This window comes from Colletes gigas, unplaced genomic scaffold, assembly GCF_013123115.1.
Source record: "Colletes gigas isolate AHSC1104 unplaced genomic scaffold, ASM1312311v1 Colletes_gigas_Sc00012, whole genome shotgun sequence".
NCBI lineage: Eukaryota > Metazoa > Arthropoda > Insecta > Hymenoptera > Colletidae > Colletes > Colletes gigas.
Window position 1 is genome coordinate 3,984,405 of NW_025106641.1, and position 18,252 is coordinate 4,002,656.

The 18,252-nt window shown below is 32.7% G+C and overlaps 5 protein-coding genes across 6 annotated transcripts; 2 read left to right on the forward strand and 3 right to left on the reverse strand.

Annotated features, from left to right (window-relative positions):
- Window positions 1–858: 858 nt before the first annotated feature.
- LOC122398849 (ADP-ribosylation factor-like protein 16) lies at window positions 859–2,011 on the forward strand. The gene is made up of 2 exons (XM_043399084.1): window positions 859–1,184; window positions 1,261–2,011. The coding sequence occupies exons 1-2, from the start codon at window positions 978–980 to the stop codon at window positions 1,579–1,581; spliced, it is 528 nt and encodes a 175-aa protein (XP_043255019.1). The 5' UTR covers window positions 859–977; the 3' UTR covers window positions 1,582–2,011.
- Window positions 2,012–2,195: 184 nt separating this feature from the next.
- On the reverse strand, window positions 2,196–10,872 carry LOC122398847 (DNA damage-binding protein 1). The gene is made up of 6 exons (XM_043399082.1): window positions 10,657–10,872; window positions 6,061–6,264; window positions 5,841–5,989; window positions 2,973–5,698; window positions 2,517–2,913; window positions 2,196–2,447 (listed from the first exon to the last, which is right to left on the reverse strand). Exons 2-6 carry the CDS (start codon window positions 6,128–6,130, stop codon window positions 2,364–2,366), a joined length of 3,426 nt encoding a protein of 1,141 aa, XP_043255017.1. The 5' UTR covers window positions 6,131–6,264; window positions 10,657–10,872; the 3' UTR covers window positions 2,196–2,363.
- Window positions 6,626–9,966, reverse strand: LOC122398848 (protein HEXIM1). The gene is made up of 2 exons (XM_043399083.1): window positions 8,771–9,966; window positions 6,626–8,469 (listed from the first exon to the last, which is right to left on the reverse strand). Exons 1-2 carry the CDS (start codon window positions 9,002–9,004, stop codon window positions 7,438–7,440), a joined length of 1,266 nt encoding a protein of 421 aa, XP_043255018.1. The 5' UTR covers window positions 9,005–9,966; the 3' UTR covers window positions 6,626–7,437.
- Window positions 10,873–13,320: 2,448 nt separating the features above from the next.
- Window positions 13,321–16,191, reverse strand: LOC122398744. Its single transcript, XM_043398900.1, has 3 exons — window positions 15,990–16,191; window positions 13,610–15,856; window positions 13,321–13,536 (listed from the first exon to the last, which is right to left on the reverse strand). Exons 2-3 carry the CDS (start codon window positions 15,830–15,832, stop codon window positions 13,321–13,323), a joined length of 2,439 nt encoding a protein of 812 aa, XP_043254835.1. The 5' UTR covers window positions 15,833–15,856; window positions 15,990–16,191.
- A 485-nt stretch (window positions 16,192–16,676) lies between these two features.
- LOC122398877 (uncharacterized protein C7orf26 homolog) lies at window positions 16,677–18,124 on the forward strand. 2 transcript variants are annotated; one of them, XM_043399136.1, is made up of 4 exons: window positions 16,677–16,842; window positions 16,923–17,544; window positions 17,609–17,910; window positions 17,982–18,124. In XM_043399136.1, the coding sequence occupies exons 1-4, from the start codon at window positions 16,764–16,766 to the stop codon at window positions 18,068–18,070; spliced, it is 1,092 nt and encodes a 363-aa protein (XP_043255071.1). In that variant the 5' UTR covers window positions 16,677–16,763; the 3' UTR covers window positions 18,071–18,124. The 2 variants fall into 2 exon arrangements, with proteins under 2 accessions (XP_043255071.1, XP_043255072.1); XM_043399137.1 differs by having other exon boundaries at window positions 16,760–16,894; window positions 16,980–17,544.
- Window positions 18,125–18,252: the final 128 nt, after the last annotated feature.

Genomic DNA, 18,252 nt, shown 5'->3' on the forward strand with positions numbered 1-18,252 from the left:
ACTTGTCGTAAATTCACAAATTTATTTATAATATTATCTTATTATAAATTACTCGTTTTTCATTCTTTGATAATTTGTACATAATACATTAACTTTATACATGTTATTTTAAATTTGCACATGTTTTTTTTTTCATTTCATTATATCATTATTTGTAATACTCCTTTTTTAATTTATTAGTTGGAAAAAGAAAGATGTGTACCTGTCGATGTGTTAGTGGAAAACTTTAAAATGTGATTGCGATGAAATGTATATGTTAAAGCAACTTGTCTATATTATACATTGTATTGAAATATGCAATTTTTAAGAAAAGTATAAAATGTAAAGGAATTACATACAATTCCGTATTTTGCTGTGTAGTTTACCTCTAACATATACTATTACATCCAATACACATTGTACTTATAAAATTACACAATCATTTACATGCAAATCAATAACCATATTACGTTGTACTTTGTATAAGTTCATTGTGTATCTAGTATTTGTTATGTGTAACAATAAAACATTGTTCCCACATCTGTGACAAAGTTTGTAGGCACTTGTTTTCGGAAACATATTTTCTATGTAAATTAGTCATAGCAATGTACACAGTTTTAAAATTTTGTATATTAAATTGTACGGAAGTGTTATAAAAAGTTTAATGAAAAACCTATACCTTAAAGTAATTGTTATAAATTTTTTTTTATTAAATTAAGTACAAATATGTAGATACTACAGTTTTCATTTTATTATTTTTCAGTTTGTCTTACTTCAAACGTTTATTCATTATTATTCAAGGTTTATAATAGTTTCTTTATAATGAAATAATATTGATGTATCGGATAATTATATGTATTCCCTAGAGAGACATATTTGTTAAATCAATAAATCTTTGTGCATATACATATGAAATGGTTTATCAATTTATAAGGAGAGTATAACAAATAAAACGCATCAGAACATTGACGTTCGTTGAATTTGATAAATTTTTAATAATGTGTCTTTGTCTTGGTCCAACTAAATCTGGTAAAACCTTTCTGATGAAACGTTTACAAGGAGATGAAATAGATGATGCGACTCATACTATTTCTACTAATGGTATGAACCATTTTACAATAAAAAATAGCACAGGTGAATTCGACATGATTATTAAAGAGATTGGCGGTAGCATGGCACCAATATGGAAATACTACTTCGATAAGGTAAATTTTTTTTAGAAAAGGCTGTAATAATAAAAATAATTTTGAATATACTTGACGACTGTTTTTTAATTTTTAGATTCGAAAGATCATTTACGTAGTGGACGCGAGTAATCTTTGTCAGATAAGCGCAGCTGGAGTATTACTTTACTCATTGTTAGTCGAGCCTAAACTGCGAAATATAAAAATTGCATTAACGCTGAACAAAATGGATCTTTCATATCGTCAAATGCGTAACGAAGCCTTACTCATACTTCAATATTCACGACTAAAGAAAGAAGTTACACAAGAGCTCACTACGTTTGAAACTAGCGGAATGACCGGAGAAGGTATTGAAGATATAAGAGACTGGTTGTTCGATCCAGCCACTTTAAAAGCTGCAATAAATGCAAACAAATGAAATTAGTACATAGTATGAAATAATTCTACCTGAAAATGGACATTTCCTTTTATTTACACTCATTCTTACAAGGTTATAGTGATGCTATGGATAACTTTTTAACTAACACCAACATTATTATTATTTAACTTATTATCGGATCTTTGACGGATTATTATGTTTATTACACTCAAGGATAGATATTTACTTTAAGAGTAGACATAGAACTTTAATTTTTATGGCTCGATATTATATTAATTTATATGAACATTAACATTTCTTTTTAAACATTTCAAAACGAAAAAAAATAGTTATCTCCATAATTATACGACTGTTGATCAAAAAGTTCACGAATTTATTTAAAATTAATACTATTTGCCGATTATTATTAACGATCATACAAGATACATTGTACCAATATGAATTCGCAAATAGTATGATATAATAATATGAGAAAAATCAATTCATTCATTCATATTTCTTAATGTTCAAAACCTTTTTGATCAGCTTTCACATTCACATATACATATACAAATAATTAAAGCAAACTATCATATTAATGTAATGTGAATTAAAGTACAAGAGCACAGTTGCAAATCAATAAAAAAAGAAAAAAAGTTTGCAAAAAATGAAACGAGGAAAATTCAGCTTTTTGCTTTCCTGTACTGTTAATGATACATGGGTAATTAAATACACATTTTTTACTTTGTGTCCCAAATATTTAAAAACTTTTCTTATCAATTCATTCATCTATGAACTCTCCAAAATATAATAAACTATAGATCTTAGCCAAACGTGTACGTTTAATGTATTCTTGTAAGATCTTCCACAATTTTTACAAGATCATTTACCGTTGCCTCCTTTTTTGTACCAGTACCATCATCAATCTGTGAAGAAGAAACCAAAATAGATCTAAAGTGTGATAAATTATTATCCGAAGCAATAAATTTATTTACCATAAGGCCCATTGCAACTTCTGCCATTTTATCAGAGCTCAAATCGAGAAAATTTTCAATTAGATCTCCGTCTATAAAACCCTCGCACTGTTCAATTTTTAATTCTGTATTAAAACTTCTCCAAAAGTTGTGTTCTATTTTACCAACACTTTTAATCACGTTTGTTAATCTATCCTCGAGATTTCGTAAAAATTCATAAAATGTAAATGGAATTTGTGTAACTAAACCAATTGCACCACTAACAGTCCCAAACAATACGCAGCCTTGCGTAGGAGTACTTGATTCACCTAAATTTTGCATCACTAAAGACCCGTGTCGGAAGACATTGACCATATCACCTAAGTGAAATTGTCCAACTTCCTGCATCTGTTGCCTTTCATCTTCCGAAGTCGCAGCACTATAAAAATCATTTTGTAGTACTAAAATACGTATAAATAATTTTATTTCAGAACTTACCTATCCTTCTGGCATACAAACAAATTGAAGCAATTTTCAGCACCCAAGAAAGTGTCATCGTCTAAAATTTCGATAGCAGTCATCCAATTTGGATTGTAATCTCTTGCTATTTCCTCAAAACTACCTTCCATCGTTTTATATTGTAACAATGTAAAAGATCTCATAAGGTCTCCAACTAAAACGAAATCTCCTTTTGATTTCAAATATAGCGCGATAATGTTATTAAAATGGCTACATTCTAGTCTAAGTTCTTTCTCCGCTGTCCATTCAAATAAACGAACAGTGCTATTAATACTGGAAAGAAGTTTTCCATTAAATTCAACTAAAGAATAACATGCCCCTTTAATCTCTTTTTCAGCAACTTGTGTGAGCTTTCCATCATTCCAATGATATAGAAGTATTCTACCCATTTGTGGTTCAGTTTCATCTGGATTAATGAATGCAGTACCAACCACATAATAGGAAGTAGGATCTTCGCCCAATTTGGTCGATATTAATGACAATGCATACTCGCTAGGCATCAACATATGTGCATGTAAAACTTCAAAAGTATGTTGATCTATAATAAGTAAATTATGTACTTCAATTTCTTGGCCAATATCGCTAGCTGTATGTCCTGTGGGCTTATTATGCGATGCAATGTGACTATTACTAGATGTTGAAGCTGCTTGCGTGGATGCAGAATGTCTTACAATGCTAACACCACTGTTATCTTGAATATCAACACGCATCGTTATTACCCCAAATGTTTGTGAACTCTCTTGGTAAGCGATTCGTCTTGGCGATTCTCCAAGAGGAACAGTTCGAATATGCAGTTTTTGTATTTCGTCAATCGTTCCTATTGTTACAGTACTGTCAGTTGCTAACGCTAAACTGTCAGGATATGATTCTGCATTCAAAGAACACATATGATTCACTTCTTTCAAGTTAACATTGCTGAACACTAGTTTGTGATTAGATGAGTAAATCACAGTAGGTCTGTCAGAACATGCGAAAACATTAGTGGTAGATAGTGACCTGAATGTTCTTAAAACTGTTGGTTGCGTGCCTAAGATAACTTTTTTTTTATCAGAAAGTATACCACTCTGTTTGTGTAGAGTGAAATAATACATACTGCCATCTCCAAGAGCGCAAAGAAGATATGTATTGCCTTCAAAACATGTCATTAGAATTGATCTAGGTATAATTTCGCCTCCAAGTAATTCTTTATTAACTTCTTCTAGAGCAGGCAAAGTTAGTATACGAACAGAAATATCCGTCCATAAACCTACTGCAGCGATTATAGCTTCTGTATGCCCATCTAATGGAGATATATCTAGACATGCAACTTCGTACTGTAAAGTAGCAAATCCTTTTGGTAGAATCTGTCCATCTAAAATTTCCATATAAAACAAGTCATTCCCGGTAGCGCAAAGTACTTGTGTACCATTGCAAGCGACTACGCTGATTGTTCTTTTATTTTCTGGTTCCCATTCGGAAATAACAGTCTTTGTTTCGTGTGATATCAATCTTGCTGATGTTGGTGTTATCTGAATAAATAAATCATTTGTGACGTTTCCAGTGTGGAAAGTTTGCTCATCGGCAACAAAGCCTGGAATATCTGTTTCTTCAACTTCTTCTCCGTTCAACATCAAAATTCTGGTTTGCCCAACAAAAGATAAAACTAGAGTGTTGTCGAAATTACCTCCACCAACTTTTAATGCCCACATACCCTTGATGCCAGGTAAATCTATGCTCGCATGTTCTTCGATGCCAATTCCATTTCTAATGATTCTGAGAGAACCTTCTTTAAAAGCTCCGGAGCATGTAACCATTTGCCCTTGACCCTGTCTTTCAAGGTCAACTACAGCCATGTCAACTATCGGTGCCAAGTTGGTAAAAGTTTCCATCGGAACACAATACGAACCGTTTTCGTCTGCTTTTGTAATTAATTTAATTAACTGCGAATCACCTAAACGGCTACCAACAAATATTACTCCATTATCTAAATATGTGATGCACTCTGGTATACTGATTTCACCCAAAAGCTCAACTTTCAAATCCTTCACTACTTGCGTACCATCTGCTTTTTTTTCTTGCTCTAGGAACAGCATAAACAAATGCCCGGCCATATCTCCTAATAAATATCTAAGTCCCTGATTATCGACTTTAGCGTAACATGTAATTGTACCCTGTTTGATAATTGGAGGCACAACGGCGACGTACGCAGTTCCATTGTGATATAATATACTTTCTTGGCCTATTATAATCGCACCACAATTAGGAGAAGGTACAGGGATGACCATCATAGCTTCACGCTCTACGTTATCTTGCCGCCATGGTATTTTGACAAATTCCTTGTCTCTCAAAGAAATTTCATGAGTCTTTACATGTCTGCCATTAATATCTTGATGAATTAGAATTAAAGTAGGATTAACACATCCATGAAGAAAATTCACATCTTGAACTTGCTGTTCGTCCATACGTACAGACGATGCTTTTAATTCTGGATTATCCTTATCAAGTGGTATGATTTTAAAGAGACCATCATATAATCGAAGACCAATAACACGTGCTTTGGGATCTATCACAGCTTTAATTCCTGTTTCAGAAGCCTTTCCAATACGATCTGCTACATTCCCATGAGCTTTTGTTATAATTTCTATATCCTCTCCTTCTCCAGTACATTCCAAAATCATAGCATTATAACGTGTGGTTAAGAGAAACAAAAGATCTTTCTTTTCGTGCTGTAAAAATATTATTATTCATGAATTATATATTAATTATTCTAACGAATGAATCGGTATATCTGATATTAATAAAAAGAAATTATGCAAAACAAACAATCTTTGAAAGTTATGGAACTAAAGAATACTTGTATAACCTTACCGGCGGTCTAAACAATTTAACGACTGCAATTTTTCCATAAATTCCAACTTCTTTCAGTGGTCTTAAACCTTCTGGTGTAACGAGATAAATTTCTAATCGAACATTTTTTGCTAAGATCAGGTTGAGATCCGTAGGCGAGGTGAAATTACCTTCGTTAATAAAAATAAAATAATTGTTTACCGTCGTAAGCACTTATGATTTACGAAAAGCTTTCACTTACCTGTCACGCATGCGGTGACAGCCGTCGGCTTATGTGCCGTTACTACGTAATGATGAGACATTGCTTTCATGCTATTTTGTCCCACGACACTTTTATATGTTTTGTTAATAGTTCAAGCAGAAGGAAACATACAGAGACGTACATACGACCAAACGCTTGCTCTGCGTACTTTTCAATTTCGCATGCCACGAAGTTGGCAACGTTCTGAAAGAAATTAAGGCTAGTTCATAATAGATACAATGAATGTTTTAAGGTAGTCTTTCAAGTGAACATCATCGTATAATTTTAATATTTAAACAATATTCGCTTTCATTGAAAATTTTCTTAGATCAAGAATTTATAGAAAGTTTAAAGTTCTATACTCTAAATTTGTTTAATGTTAGTAACTGAAATAATTATTTAACTTGCTTACAATTAATTAAAAGAAAAAAAAACCGTATTTCTGTTTGTTAATATTACACCGTACACGTTCTTAAAATTTTGAAAATCAAATTTTATATTTTTCGATACAATATAATTTACATTTTTATTTTGAATTAGTTATACTAGGCCTATCTCGCGGGCAGATATGTTTACATACGACTTCAAAATATGCTCTGTCTTCTTGCATTGTGTTTAGGAGAATAACCATAATAAAAAGAAAGAAAAACTTTTAAGTTTATTAAAAATGTTAAGTGCGAAATACTTTAATACATTGTATGTTCAGACCATAAACTAACATCTAATCTTATATCTTATGTCTATACAATTGTACAATAATGTTTAAACTCTTACAATATAAATTACAGTTTAACATTAGATTGTATTCTTTTTTGTTGTGTCTAGATGGGCATTTCATAATTTATTAGCTGATGGTCTGTAAAACACAAATTTTCACATTCAGTATTTTTAAATGGCAGTTCATTGAAAACAAGCTGTTAAAGAAAAAAATTAGCTCAATTGTATTACAAGTAGTATGAAATGAAGTAAGACAAAATAATGTTATATCTACAAATACTACAAATGTGCAACTCTTAGAAATTTTATCAAGCGAGTAACAATATAGCTTGCACAAGTATAAGTTTTGCTCTTCCACAAGATTGGGTATGTATTTTCTTACTCCATTACACATTCAAATTTCTTACACAAGAAAATCTTAAAAGAAATATAGGAAGTAAATCACAAGAGCATATTCAATGATAGACCAAGGTTGTATAACCAACATCAGGAAGAGGACCATTGTTGCTTAAATGCAACAAAATTAATTTAAACCAGTCTTCTAATTAGATTAATAGGTTTAAAGCAAATGTGACGGACCAATGACATATTCAATGTAACTTGTATGTTGATTCTTCAAACATTAAATAGACTTTTAATATAAAAACAGCTTCATATAATTTATGTGGGAAGGCCATCAATTTCTTGAATAGTTACATGACCATTTGAGAGATTAACCGGTGTCACAGATTCCTTAGAACTCTCACTTAAGTTAGTACTACAACTGTCACTTTTACTGCCGGTACTAGACACTGAATTGTCTTTCCTTTGACTACTTTCACGTCTAGAAGCATATCCTACATGTTCTGGAGAAGAGCTAGGACTTGAAAGAGGACAACTACATCTGCTTCTATTTCCATTACTTGTACTATCACTGTCGCTTTCGCTATCAACACTTGAAACTAGACTGCCGTGTCTTTGAGCCCTCAATGATTCGTTTTCTCTCTTTAACTGTTCATTTTGTTGCATTAAATCGTCAATCCGCTGTTGACATATTTTTAACTTTTTTGCAGACTCTGAATCTGTACTATTACTTTTACTTTCTAGATCTCGTTCTTCTGTCTGATGAAAGTTTTTACCACGTAACCGTTTTGTCAGTAAATCTACTTTAGCCTCTAATTGTAGATATTCCTGTATCAGTTCTGATTTACTTAATGTGCTTAATCTTTCGGCATGAAGATCTTCGTACGCAGTTGAAAATTCCTTTGTCAAAAATTCTTCCTCATCTTCTGGAGATGAATAAAAATAATCCTCGTCAGAGTCAACACTGAAACTAGAGTCTCGAGTGCGAGACGGGGCTGACGGTTTTTGAAATGTAGCAAGAATTTCTGACGACGCGGCTTCTGAAAGCTTTTGGTCAAGATCTGGAAGATCACTGTGATCGTCCATAAGAAACTGTGTTGTGTTATATGGCGCTGGAGGTTGTCTACCAGTTTTTGCTAGTCTGCCTCTAGATCCATATCGCAACTGTTGTTGATAGGATAATTGCTGTTTTGAATATGGTTTTAATTTTCTATGCTTACGTCCACCTCTACGAGTCTTTCTTTTCTTTGCTGCAATATCATTTCCATCCTCATACTGACATCCTTCTTGATCTCCGCTACCACTTCCACTTTCAAATTTCCCCGTATTTTTTATTAATGATTTAATACACTGAAACATTAAAAAAAAAAACAATAACGTTTAATGTTTAAACTACTTTTAACAATCTAATATATTCTATTTAGAAGGCAGAGAAACGATTCTCTATTTACACAATCCGAATTTGGAGTTTCTAACATACACTCGATAAAAACTAGAATTAAATTTAATCGTGGCTAAAAGAACTTTTTATATCGCTATATTAAAAACAAATTCGCGAAATTACATTTAATTAAAATTAAAAATTTGAACGTTAAATGTGTCATAACGCATCGAATAAATATTTTTCAAACAAGGTAATTTATATTCTTACAGTTTTTCCATTGATATAGTTGCCCTCTTTAATATTTTCACCAGTAGAGAGCGATACTTGTTCCGAAACTGGCAACGATGACGCCGCAGGCGTCGGCTCTGCTTTTACGCCCTTCGCGTCACGTAGTTCATCGATGCCGCCCGACACTTTCTCCATCATCGTCTTGACATTATGATCTTCCATGTTCGTAATATTGACTAAAATTCGGCGATTTGCGGTGGTACAAGTACACATTACCGTTAAAAACACTACCTCATCCACCGATACTCTGTGCTACCGCTCTACGAACCGTACACCTTCACCGCAAACAGCGACTAAATCGCCATGTTTGATTTGTCCGTGATTCCGTGCGATAGCGAAGCGCGACGTGCTAACGTTTTAGGGGAGTAGGGAGATTTGTTCCGAAAGGTGGGGCGAATGTATTTGTCCCCACCAAAACCCCTCGCCTCTCGGTATTCCATGCTCTACGTTCAGGCGCTGCTCCCTGAGAGACTATGGCGACTCGTCTCTTGCACACTGCACCCTTACACCGTTAATTTCATGTTTATTACGTAGAGAGAACGAAGGGAACGATAAGCGTGCGGCAAGTATATTCTATTGGAAGTACATATGTTCGATATCGTTAAGATTTTCATTTGCTTCCATGTATAAAACGTCTTCTATGCAACGAGGCCTATAACATTTGGTTTTGATTGGATTGTAAAAATGTTAAATGCAATTAACGATTAAGTTTTTCAAATCAACGATCGATGTTTAAACGCGGAGACGTCGTACTTTCCTACGAATTAAGGAACATCTTTCTAAAGTTAATTTAATGACACTCCTATGACTTTATTGCTCGTGCTTGAAGTACATACGGTATATTGTATACACAATGCTCGTATTATCGTGATACGTTCTTATAGATTTTTGTTTCGACTGGTAACTTCAACAAATAGAAACCATTAGTTCTAGCAGTGTTCGATCGAATCGGGTAAACTCGGCTTGTAAAACGTAAATAGAAAGTGGTTGCTTTCCGCCGCGGAGCTACTGGTATTTAATTAGAAGTAACGTTTCTACTAGTTTCAAGCGAAACGTGCAACGGAGTCCGCATCATTGCAGGTTTTGTGGTGTGTTAACACATTTCTGTAGTAGGTACATTGGTAACGTATTTTTTTTTTAATACGACGCAATTTCCATACTGGCTGAATCTTTCACCGCGGGAAATGATGTTCTTCGCGTACTAAATTTATTCTTTTAATTGCCGAAACAAAGAAACGTAAAAGTTCATAATCGACGGTAATGGGATTGTAAATATAATTACAAAGTAAATATAATTACAAAGTAAATATAACATATTACGAATGTAAAACGATGTAGCTAAATTGTTTGTTAAATCGATGTACTATGTTTGATGCGATGCATACATGTCGACCTACTTTGCGTGCAATGTTTGCACGTAGTTATATGTATATACATAATTGTATTATGGCTTATTACACGCACTTAATTTCATACTTGAAATCGGATAGTTACACGTAGATTTCCTTTCACACGTACGTATCCTGAACAATAACTTTCATCTTGATTTTTGCGTTCGTATTATTCAAAAGTACGTTTACGTTTAACTAACAAAGTTTGATACCGTATAATTGCGTCAAGGTAGTATGTGATATCTCTACTCTAAATGTTATTTAATTATACTCTAAATGTAGTTTTTAATATGCTCCGATGATTTCACTGTGTCCACGATTATACTCGGTACAATATTGCTACAGGTTATACAGAGAAATTAGTAATGGTGGACCAGCGGGTAGCAAGTATTACGCGTAGAAATATATTTAGCAATGTTAATTTGACGAGATATCCGCTCCAGTCAAACGGCGCTTCGCTGATTGCATACTTACTATGACTAGGTACTGTGCAGCAAGAAATATCGAAGCGGCTTTCGCACTTTCGGAACAAAAATGACAGAACGCTTATAAACGATTTCCCTTGTTCATTCAATGCATGTGTTATCGATCGTAGCTGTATACGAACGTAGGTATCTGGCTACTATACGATTCGGAATAAAGAGCTTTCACGCTTTGGGAACAAAAACGACAAAACGTTCGAGCGATTCGCCTTTATCGTTCAATAGAAATACTGATTACAACCGATGCACTTCTATGTATTACGTAATTGGAAATAATAAGCTTTCGTGCACTACGAATATGCATAAAGTAGCGAGCGATTCTTCTCATATTTTTTGCATGCAAATATTGATCTCAGTCGCGTACCGATGAATTCATATGCGTTTAATCCCGTTTTAACGGTTTTAAAAACAAGTTGAAAGGAATACTATAAAACTGTTTCACTTTTATCGTTTAATACAAATATTGATCGTGTTTGTGAATTTTTGATGTCCAGAAATATCATTTATTTTTAATCGGCTTGTAATAGACGTTTCTAAAGTTTGTAACAGCGGTTAAACGTAGGACTTGCTTTAAATTAAAATTAAAAATACTTTTCCTTCCGAGCTCACGCTGTCACGATAAGTCCATTAATTTTCTATCGCGTGCAATAATTTAGCATAGACATTTTTATTTACATGCTCGCTATTGGCACTGTTGCAATTTTCAAGGTAACAACTTTAATTTCATGTAAAATCGTGTAAAAATGATTTGTAATTGATCAATTCTGATAATGGCAATGAACTATAGATATTATATGAGAGAAATGCACGTGATACAATAGCGTGTACTGTCTATTTAAGTGTGGACGCACAATATACGCGACTAGCGCAACTATAAATACGTGCTCTATGTAGGAGACTCCTGTACCACCTTCGTAGGACTTTTTTCTTGAAATGTAAATTCTTTGTGCTCGAATTGGTCACGTACGTATGTGCGTACGTGCGCACACGTATTAGCTTAAATTGGTCACGTAGCACCATTACATGTACTCTTGTACGAGTGTTCACCCAAATCCGATGTGTTAAGTTATACCTTGCACACGATAAACAAACCGATATATACGTTATTACATGTGCCGAATTATCACCATTAGGAATATTTGTGCCTTTTGTTTATTTATTATTAAAACAAAACTACAGTATTAAAATAATCGGTTTGGAACTATTTAATACTTAATGTTTGCAAAGGAAATATATTGCTATGCGTGGAAATGAAATTTTACAATTTTAGAACATCAATTTCTTCCGTATATGTAAAACGAGTCTCATTATTCCCCATGATTATATGATCGAAAGAATCTTCGAATTTAAATTTTTCAAAAATTTTTCGAAAATTCACGAGTCCAATAATGGGCGAAATGAATAGTAAAATACAGGACATATTGGCTTGTCGTGCACAGTGCGATCTGTGTAATGCACTTCTCTAGAGTGGATTGGTTACACGTATAAGTGTCTTTTACATGCACTATCTTCGTTTCGAACCTACTTTCTATCGTGTTCTCTTGATATAAATGCATTCTGGTGTAAATAGCGTATAGTTATGTCGTGGGCAATCATCGGGAATCGTGTTTCATTGTTCCGAACGAAAGAGAAACACTGGTTGTTTCTTCCGAATCGCAAAGAAATCACTTCTTATACTTCGTAATTTAATTTCAGCTTACGTAATTATAATTGCAAGAAGAGACCAGACACGGCAGAAATTTTATAGAAATTTTATGTCTTATATAACAATGTATATAAATGTTTGTTATTGTCTATAATCTATTGTCTATAACTAGCATTGCAATTTTATAAAAACCCCCTTACGATGTTACGCGCTTTTTCTGGAGCGAATGGTTATCATTATCACTTTGTATTGTACATAATGTGTGCATACAATATATTACAGATTAGTTCTATGAAAAATACGGAATATTTAAGCATTAATACAATTTTTAATATCAACGAGAATATGTAGTACAATGTGAATCTGCATTATTGAATGTTATTCTAACACATAGTTGAGAAACTTATCTCTTTTGTACAATGTATCGGCATACTGCTATCTATAGGGAAAAGGCTGAAACATATCGTACGAAAACTGACCTAGTAAAATATTTAGAAAATCGAAACTGTATCAATGCATAAATTCATTCCTCATTAAATTGATTAAAATAATATATACACCGATATATAATCGAACAAGTTTTATTTTATACTAGTTACTTTCTCATTCGAGCATATGTATTTTTTATAGACAAAGATCTTTTTTAATAATCAAATAATTATATAAAAGCAAGCAAGTAAAAGTTATTTTGTACAAACATTACTAAATTAGTACTTTATATCTATAATAAATTATGCAAGCTAAATTTGAAATACTGTTATACATAAAATTAAAAAATATAAAACTATTTTTTACATACTTATAAAACAGTGAAATATTATTTACTATAATGTACTTCTATTATAAATCTATATACTTTATATTAAAAAAAAATATACATATCTAACTGAATTGCTTATATATAATTAAAAATATTAAAGATTATTAAATATAAAATATGACTAAAAATATAAACTTACATTTCCAATCAGGCTATTAGCGATCTTTCTTGAATAAAATATAATTAATAATTTATTCGATCAGAAGTTCATGCTGATCTATTTCGTCGAAAGTTTTATTTATATTCTGAATCCATTTAATTATATTTTTATTTTCCCCTTTTTTCTTGTTATCGTTCTTCTTCCGTTTAATTTCATGCGCAATTAAATTTTCTTCTTCGTCGTCGCTATTGCCGTCTGAAAAACTGAATCTCACGGCACGTTTTCGTTTGTACGAATGTCTTGGAGGCTAAAATATATATTTATATAAGACTGTTATTAATTATTACTAAAATTTTACTTTAAATAATTAGATGAATTACCTGCGTAAAATGGGTCGGTTCAACATCAACAAATAGTGGAATATTAGATGTGTCCACTGTTGCAGTTTCATTTATCTCAGAAAAAACATCGAATGTATCGGAGAAGCTTACACTATCTTTTTGAACTTGATTTTGCTTTGCTTTGATAGGTGACTGTCTCACTTCTATCCTTTTATTCTCCACATTCTCCTTATTTCTTACATCATTCCTTGGTTTTTTAAGTAAAAAATTATTTTTTATTTTATCGACTGATATTTTTAAAAAGGGTTTCTCATTGTGTTTTTCATTTTGTGTCACATTTGTTTCATGATGTTCGGTAAAAGATATATTTTCGTTATAATCGTCCTCATCGAAACCAAATGCATTTCGTAATTCCATACTAGATTCATTAAGTTTTTTTATTGGCTTCCTATTGACTGGCGTTGAAGATACATCATCAAAAATTCCATGATTTGTTCTGATTGTGGTAGATTGTGGCTTTTCCATTACGTTTAGAAAATTATTTAAATTCGACTGCTTTAATATCCTGTCCTCGTTAAAAACTATATTCTTTTGCAAACCCGATGGTCCAGGTTCAGGATTCAAATTTTCTTTTTGTTCATAGTTTTCTGTTATTACCGTAGTTTTCTGAGGATTTACGTTTTTGTTTTTTCTGATCGTTTTTTTAAGTACTTTCTTTGGAGTTTGACAATGTAACATGAACTTTTCTCTATTTTCAGTATTACCAAACTTAGAAGCGTTATTTATATTATTCACATTGGTTAATTGAATACTTGGTTGTATATTTTCTATTTCAGTTAATACTTGTTCATTTATTTCTTCCGCCAAATGAGACTGTAAAGATTGATCTATGTTTGTAATTTCTGTACCAAATTTTCTTGGAATCGAAGAACGTTTCTTTTTGATAGTGTTGGTATTTACATGCGCCTCCACGCTTACATTTTCGTTATTTTCCTGCAAAATGTCTTTTACTATTGTACTATTACCACAATTCTTGGATTCGGTAATTATTGCACGTGAAAATTTATTAGTAGAAATTTCATAATTCTTATTTTGTGGCGTACTTTGAAATACATTTTTCACTTGAGAAAACGTCAATAACGCGGGTACTCTCCAAGGACTATTCATATCCAAATTCTCGGATGATTTCACGATTGGCGATAATGATTTTTCAAATAGCGAATGATTTAACACATTTTTATGCTGTACCATTAACTTATTGTTAAAAATATTTGTTGGTCTAAATGGCCTGAACTCTTCCGAGTTTGATAGTTGTGAATTATCCATTATTGTTACTTTGTTATTATCTAAATTTTGTATTGATGCAATTGTTGGTTTTGTAATTGTAATAGTTGGAGTTTTTTCTTCGTTTGTACTGTCTGGTAAGGGAGAGAGAACTAATTGTTCTACGTTTGACGCTACTTCATTTTTCGCATCTTTTTCTGGATCCTTCAATGGATTTTCTGTCAGAGGTTTTACAAAAACTTTATCTTGTAAAGATTCAATAGGGGGTTTCTCCTTAATTACTTCGCATGTAGTATTAACTGGTTCTTCTTTGTGAATTCTAGTTTTTTGTACATTAGGTTTTACATAAATATTTTTCTTTTTACGCGCCAGTGTTTTCTTAAGAGTAGGCTTCTTCTTTCGTTTTTTGGATACTTTTTCTTTAGAATCATTAATATCAAATTTGAATTCATAAATTTCATTTGCATCTTTCACAGACTTTTCAGGCGAAACATATTTATAGATTGGTACTGTTTTTCCCTTCGTATTTAATTTGGGTGAAAGACATTTACTCAAGTCCTCGTCATAATTCTTAACAATTCGACGAGGACGTAGCTGTCTTGTCTTCGACTGATTTAAAAAGGATTCTTTCAACAATACTTGACGCAGCCTAGAATCATTTTTCTTTACCTTTTTTAGACTATTTATATTATTACGTATCTCAACACGTTTTGTTTCTGCAGATAGTTTACTGTCAGAACTCTTTTTTAAGTTTCGACTCCTTGTAATTTTTTTATCTCTACTTTGAGTAACATTTTTGTCCGTTTCTGTTGAAATATCAGACTCCTTCTCATTCAATACACTTCTTGACAAAATTACTGATCTTGTACCTGTTATTTTAGGATGATCTTTTATTTTTTGTTCCTTCTTAGTAATGAATTTTGTTTTTGATGTTGTTGTATCTGAAGAAATACGTTTTCTTCTTAAACAAGGAGGCATATCTCCATATATTGCTCTTTAAATCTGAAAAAACACGTAAATGAAAGATTGTATTTCTCTACATAATTTTTTTCTAGAGGATTCTTCAATACTGATTAATATCGAAACAATTCTATAATAAACAGTATCATTGATGCAAACATATGTAATTACTTACTTTTACGAAAATATTAAAAACTACAAATGTGACAAAAGAACACTGCAACACTTCTGATGAAACGCTTCACCCACTATTTAATGCAAATCACAATGCAGCGATGCAAACAAGGCAAGTTGACTGTTTTTGGAATAAAGAAAACTGGTTAGAAACTATGTATAGTCATATATCAGATTAAAACAATCTGTAGCAAAACAAACTACGCTTCTATACCTGCTCTATATCAAATCTGTGACGTATATCTGTTCGCCAAGGATATGAAAACGATGTAAGTATGATGACTTGGTTACTGTAACCAGAGGTTACTACACTGACGTAGGTGGCGTAGCCGAGTTGAGGAATGGTCCCATTGTACCGCCATATTGTTTAGTTTCTTAACCATAGAAGTACTACCTACTCTAGTAGATTTATAGGGATGCGTAGGGATAACGGGAATATCAGTACGACACGTGTTCCTTGTCTCAGAGCTTTATTCCAACTGGCGTAGCGTGGCGCTCTCCACGGCTGCCACACCAACTCCGTCTAGTGACTTTCCCTAGGTGCTAGGGAAATGTCTCTAGTGTCCCCTACAGATTTAAGAACGCAGAATCGCATTCTGTCGATCAAGCTGAAAGTAACCAACACTGGTAACTTTTCCCTAAGGCGGCAAGAATTATTATTGCGGTCGATTGTACATAAATACTCAATGTTTCCTTACATTTACTGTCAAAGTGTCATCGAGTTGAATTATTTCTTTTAAATGTATTTACATGTCACACGCGTGCACATGCATTAATGGCAGGAAATGATATAAAGCAAAACTTACGAAAATTAGATTTCCCTTACTGCGCTAGAGAAGCATTATGCAGAATCGGTAAGGCATACGTGAAATAGGTTAACCGTTTTATGGAAAAGTAACAGCTAATGTGAGTTATATTTTTTTTTTTTTTAAAGAAATATTATGCGGCAGACCTGGGAAACAAATGGACCTGCAACTGGATTTAATTTCAGAGTTTGTGTTCGGCGAAATAGAGAAGCGGAAGAAACGCAACATGACGATAGCGATACAAGAATTGCAATTGATAGAAGTTTTAAGCGATTTTTTTCAAAGCCCGGGAGGAAGTGCTGCTGTTCGCAATGCAGTATTTTTATCCCTTTTTCCCGCAGATAGTCCTAGATACAAAGTCTTGGGCAATTTAGTATCTTTGGCGATTGCTACCCAAAACAAAGCAGTTTTGAATGCTACTGGAATTTGGATGCAACAATTAGGCTCTACATCTCTACAAAGTGTAGGATTAGCAAGGCATGTACTTAATGATTATTTTGTCCTTACTCCGAAATCTATTGACAAGTTAAAGCAGCTTCCTGTACTTGCACCACATTTCACTGCCAACTTACTAACGGCAATAGGTGAAGTTTATGAAGATAAAGATCCACCTACGGAACTGCTCAGATTGGTAGGAGAGTGGATAGATGAAAACCCAAGTCTTTTATTGACTCCTTTAATGGATAATCCTGCCTTACCAACTGGTGGCATTCCAATGACACCAATAACACCTATAGCAGGTTTATTCAGGTAAAATGAATGAATGAATTTATTGATTTCATTTATGATAATTATAATTATAATTGTTTGTTAGGTGGTGCATTTTATGCCCTTTACGATTAAGTTTCACGAAAAATGCGGAAAATTGCGAGGAACAGCGAAAATTATATTCTAAAATACAGCAGTTACTTATGGATTCAGTATTACGATTAAAAAATAGCGGGAACAATAAACATGCAATATCTGCGCAACATTTTGCAGCTACTATTCGCACTTTAAGTTCTAATTTACAATCTCAAACAAGTCCTAATTCATCTTTGTGCGACTTAGCTATGGAGCGACTCGCGCAAGCCATAAGTGCGGCAATGTCTGCAAATTGCATTTACGGAAACAAACGTACGTATATTCATAATTCATTCATTTTTTCATTATATATAATGTATATCATCTCTTGATTTTTCTTACAGAGGAATTATTGGCATTGTTACAACCCTTATCGTACCAACATTTTTTAATCGAATGGACATTGCAGACTTATGCGTCTAAGGCTGCTTGATTTATTGAATTTATGAATGTGAATTATAATTGATTGTATCTTCTTTTAATCTCTGCAAAAATAAAAATACAGTATTCGTGATTGAATTATAATTACAAATGTAAACAAAATTTATATGATGTAATAAATATCTATTTTATGTTGAAAGTGGTAAGCTATTATTTATATTGAGGTTAGTTTAA

Coding starts and splice junctions, on each gene's coding strand:
- LOC122398877 (XM_043399136.1), top strand. CDS start 16,764: ATGGCAGGAAATGATATAAAGCAAAACTTACGAAAATTAGATTTCCCT. Junction 16,843..16,922: donor AGAAGCATTATGCAGAATCG/GTAAGGCATACG, acceptor TTTTTTTTAAAG/AAATATTATGCGGCAGACCT. Junction 17,911..17,981: donor TTGCATTTACGGAAACAAAC/GTACGTATATTC, acceptor TTTTTCTTACAG/AGGAATTATTGGCATTGTTA.
- LOC122398849 (XM_043399084.1), top strand. CDS start 978: ATGTGTCTTTGTCTTGGTCCAACTAAATCTGGTAAAACCTTTCTGATG. Junction 1,185..1,260: donor GGAAATACTACTTCGATAAG/GTAAATTTTTTT, acceptor TTTAATTTTTAG/ATTCGAAAGATCATTTACGT.
- LOC122398848 (XM_043399083.1), bottom strand. CDS start 9,004: ATGTGTACTTGTACCACCGCAAATCGCCGAATTTTAGTCAATATTACG. Junction 8,470..8,770: donor ACTATATCAATGGAAAAACT/GTAAGAATATAA, acceptor TTAATGTTTCAG/TGTATTAAATCATTAATAAA.
- LOC122398847 (XM_043399082.1), bottom strand. CDS start 6,130: ATGAAAGCAATGTCTCATCATTACGTAGTAACGGCACATAAGCCGACG. Junction 5,699..5,840: donor TTAAATTGTTTAGACCGCCG/GTAAGGTTATAC, acceptor ATATTTTTACAG/CACGAAAAGAAAGATCTTTT. Junction 2,448..2,516: donor AAGTTGCAATGGGCCTTATG/GTAAATAAATTT, acceptor TCTTCTTCACAG/ATTGATGATGGTACTGGTAC.
- LOC122398744 (XM_043398900.1), bottom strand. CDS start 15,832: ATGCCTCCTTGTTTAAGAAGAAAACGTATTTCTTCAGATACAACAACA. Junction 13,537..13,609: donor AACCGACCCATTTTACGCAG/GTAATTCATCTA, acceptor TATATATTTTAG/CCTCCAAGACATTCGTACAA.